Source organism: Capsicum annuum, chromosome 7 (genome assembly GCF_002878395.1).
Source record: "Capsicum annuum cultivar UCD-10X-F1 chromosome 7, UCD10Xv1.1, whole genome shotgun sequence".
Lineage (NCBI taxonomy): Eukaryota > Viridiplantae > Streptophyta > Magnoliopsida > Solanales > Solanaceae > Capsicum > Capsicum annuum.
Genome location: NC_061117.1, coordinates 43092368 through 43096811, shown reverse-complemented (window position 1 = coordinate 43096811; position 4444 = coordinate 43092368). Strand labels below are relative to the sequence as shown.

At 32.6% G+C, this 4444-nt stretch overlaps 1 protein-coding gene across 1 annotated transcript in view; it reads right to left on the bottom strand.

The window, feature by feature from the left end:
- Positions 1–1494: 1494 nt before the first annotated feature.
- Positions 1495–4444, bottom strand: part of LOC107876441 (beta-amyrin 28-monooxygenase) — a 12579-nt gene continuing 9629 nt past the window's right edge. Inside the window, exon 4 of the mRNA XM_016723365.2 lies at positions 1495–1878. Within this exon, the coding sequence (XP_016578851.2) occupies positions 1579–1878 (300 nt within the window). The 3' untranslated portion in view covers positions 1495–1578. The remainder of the gene's footprint in view (positions 1879–4444) is intronic.

The window sequence follows — 4444 nt, the reverse complement described above, 5'->3', positions numbered from 1 at the left end:
GTTTTTGTCAACCACTGAAGCAGAGTACTGAGCAGCAACGATGGCACCTCAGGAAAGCAGTTGGCTTATGCAATTGTTAAAGGAGTCGCATCAACAAGTGGTGTATCAAATTCCTCTGTATTGTGATAACTTATCAGCAAAACGTTTGGCAGAGAATCCAGTTTTTCATGCTAGAACTAGACATGTGGAGGTGCATTACCATTTTATTAGAGAGAAAGACTTGCAAGAGGAAATTGAGTTGAAGCACTTTAGAACGGAAGACCAAGATGCAGATTTATTTACAAAAGGCTTGAGTGGAAATAAGTTTGAAAGATTTTATCATCAGCTTGGCGGGGTGAATAAAGAAGAAGCTGGTGTTGAGGAGGAGTATTGAAGATATCAACACCAGAATATGAAAGACGTGGTTATTTGTTTATCTCCATATTTTTTTTATGTCTTAAGTCATTAATAATTTGTTTAGATAAGCTTTAAAGTTGTTAGCTATTTTTTTAGTGTTTTTGATTTAGTCAAATTGCAGGTATTAGTTAGGAGTAAGTTGAGTCCTAATTGTAAGCAATGAGTTGCTTATAAGTTTGTAAGCCTATATATACAGGCTATTTGCTTCAATAAAGAACGAATTCTCTGTTTTTCCATCAATTTTTCTGTCACTTTTTTCTGTTTAATATTCAACACTGTCAGATTAATCTGCTCTTCGCCATGCTGGAGTGCTCTACATTTTTACCCACGATGGTCGGAATAGGCGAGGATGGATCAACTCATCAACCAATTGTGCACCTTGCTGGTCTTCGAACTATTCCCCACTTGCTGCTCATCCGACCTGCTGACGCAAAGAGACTGCTGAAGCCTATAAAGTAGCAATTGAAAACCGAAACATACCTAGCCTTCTTGCATTATCAAGGCAAAAGTGGCAGCCAATGTGGAAGGAACATTGGCTGATGCAGTAGGGAAAGGTGGTTACATTGTTAGTGACAATTTTTGAGGAGGAGCTACAGGAGATCATATTGATTGGCACTGGATCAGAGCTGTGCTTGTGTGAAGCTAGCGCAAACATGCTTAGAAAAGAAGGGAGAGAGTTACAGTTGTTTCACTCGTGTGTTGGAGGCTTTTCGATAGGCAGACAAGGGATTACAAGGAGCTTGTGTTACCTTCAAGGGTGTTAAAACGTGTTAGTGTGGAGGCAGGCTCACCCTTAGGGTGGAAGGAGTATGTCGGAGATGAAGGGATTGTGATTGGGATCGATGATTTTGGATCCAGCAACCGTATTTAGAAGTATTCAACAAGTATGGTTTCACAGAGGAAAATGCGACCAAGACTGCAAAATCTTTGCTTACCAAGTGAAACTCTATTACCACGCACACATACATATATAACAGTTGTTAGAGCCGAAAATTGCTATATCATACCTGGATGAGAGTTAATGCTGTTTTTGATATGGTTGAAGTACTTTACTTACTAGTCTGGAAGTTTTTAATCAGTTCTTACACAACATCAAATGTATAAAGGGGTTTAATTTGTTATTTATGTGGTTGACAATGCTTCTGATGTATCTATAGAAAAGGAAAATAAATCATAACAATCTCAAGAACTATGAGGTTGAAGGCTAACGGGAAGTCCTTCAACAGGGGTAGGCATTGGATCATATATAATTCTCTCATTCGGAACACATAATTTCCAACTAAATTTCCTGATTAAAATGTGCAGAAACACGAGCATCTCAAGCCGAGCAAACTCTTTCCCTATGCACATTCGAGGTCCTCCCCCAAATGGAATATATGTATATGGTGTAGGTCCAGCTCCTTCAAATCTTGATGGTTCCAAGCTCGTTGCGTTGGGGAAAATCTCTGGATCCAGGCTTGTTAAAGCAGTATTCCAGTAGAACTGTTCAAACATCACAGTAACATATTTGTTAATCAGTTTAATTTCTATGCACTTGCAGCAAAAGAAAGTTTTTCCTCTACTTTAAAAGATAAAGGCATACAGTCGAGTTTCTACTATACATCAAACAGAACATGATTATGATTAAAACAGTACTCCTCCGTTTAAAAAAGAATGATCAACTTTTCTTTTTAGTCCGTTTAAAAAAGAATGAAATTTGTAAAACAATATTTTTATAAGTTATTCAAACTTATATGTCATTGATAATTAATTATATTTTTTAAATAATTTTAGTTTTTAATGATTGTAATTTATAATTATTTTTTTTTATTGTACTAACTATAAGGGACTAAAATTGTCTTAATAAAGAGTTGTGAATTTTTTTTTAAAGTGATCCCATATAAGTTTCAAGTTAATGGAAAACATCAAAAAAGAATTTATTTTTGTAAAATTTTAATTAAGTTAATTAATTGATTAACATTTTCTAAACGTCTATTTCAATATTTTTATTAAATATTTTTAATTTTTTAATACGTAACTGATTTATATTAATTAATTAGGTATAATATAAGAAAATCACGATTGAAGTAGGCATGACATAAATATTTAATTTTCTTTGTGTTCATTTTTGTAAAATTTTAATTTACTTAATTAATGAATTAATTGATTAATATTTTTTCTAACTAACTTATAAAAAAAAGTTATATTTTAACTAATTATAATTTTTTTTTATATTTTATAAAAACCGACCACATGTGATCGGTTTTTCAAAATTTTCAAAAAATCGACCACTTGTGGTCGGTTTTCATAAAATATAAAAAAAAATTGATTAATTAAAGCCCGACCCGACCCGACCCACTTAAATATATAAATCCCAAAATAAAAAACAATCGTGTGCCCTCATTCCAAATCGCGATTTCAACCAAAAAGTTTTCCAAATCAAACCGGTCTACCGTGTTCCGCCGTTCTCCACCGCCCCTAGATCCTGTAAGTTCCAAAAACTTCCTTTAGGATTTTAAAACCCTAAAATCCATTTTATGGTTCCAAGTGACTAAAACCAAGGACCCCGGTTTAGAACAATGATTTGTAGTATTAGCTGTCTGAGAGAGATAAGAATTTTGTTTTTATTATGTTTAGAATTGTAATACGATTATGAAAGTCAACAATTCAATTATGAATGTAATTTCTTTTTATTTGGGGGAATACATGGACAACCTATTAAACTTATTAATGAATTTGTTGTAGAAACTCTAGGTACGATATATTCAATTGATGAGCATTTGAACATACGATAAAAGTATTTTCATTAGATTTATAAAATTTTGTGTTTTCAAGCATTTATCAAGTAGATAAGTTGACTACTTTAATACATGCATGCATCAATAAGTCATACAAATCTGTTCGAATTAAAAGAAGTGACACATTTATGAGATTAACTATGTTATGGCATATGTGTTATCATGAAAAATACTGAAGTTCAGTAGGTGACCATTTCAGTTACATGTTTAGTAGATGATTTTATAGGATACTAAAGCGACTATAAAATTGAAATGAAAAGTAGTCAGAACTACCTTATTTTTCGACCATATTTCGACTATAAAATCTCAATGTTGTCAATAAAAATATGAGTAAATAAGGATGACAAGACATTTGTTATTTTGCGTAATTATCAAGACTTTTTAATTCTACATGCCTAGTGTGTAGCTTGAAATTTGATGTTACCGTTTGACAGAATCTGAATTAAGGAAAAGGATTGTTTTGCTATTTTTCTGGTGATCTCTTGTCGCTTTGACTTTAATTTAGGCCAAGCAAAGGTAAGTTGACTTCTCTCTAATTTGTTATAATAAAGTATTTTTTTCATATTGAAGTCTAGTGAAGTCGTGTGTGGCCTTATTCGATTCACTAACATTATTGTTATCTTCTTTTTATTGTGGCCTTGTGTGATTCACTAGCATTGTTGTTATCTTCTTTTTATTGTTCATATTGAAGTCTAGTGAAGCCTTGTGTGACCTTGTGCGATTCACTAGCATTGTTGTTGATTGTTTGTTGAATGTGCTTTCTTAGATGACTTAGTTGTGTGAAAATGGTTTGTTAGGTGAATTATTCACTTGAAAATGGTTAAGTAAATGGACTTTAAAGGTGATTTTTGTGTTTTGAATTTGAGTTGGTAAGTGACTTATTCACTAGAAAATGGTTAAGCATAGGGACTTTAAAGGTGATTTTTGTGTTTTGAATATGAGTTGGTAAGTGACTAAATCACTAGAAAATGGTTAAGTAAATGGAATTTAAAGGTGATTTTTGTGTGTTGAATGTGAGTTGTTAGGTGACTTAGTCACTTGAAAATGGTTAAGTATAGGCACTTTAAAGGTGATTTTTGTGTTTTGAATTTGAGTTGGTAAGTGACTTAGTCACTAGAAAATGGTTAAGTATAGAGATTTTGAAGGTGATTTTTGTGTTTTGAATGTGAGTTGGTAAGTGACTAAGTCACTAGAAAATGGTTAAGTAAATGGACTTTAAAGGTGATTTTTGTGTGTTGAATTTGAGTTGGTAAGTGACTTAGTCACTAGAA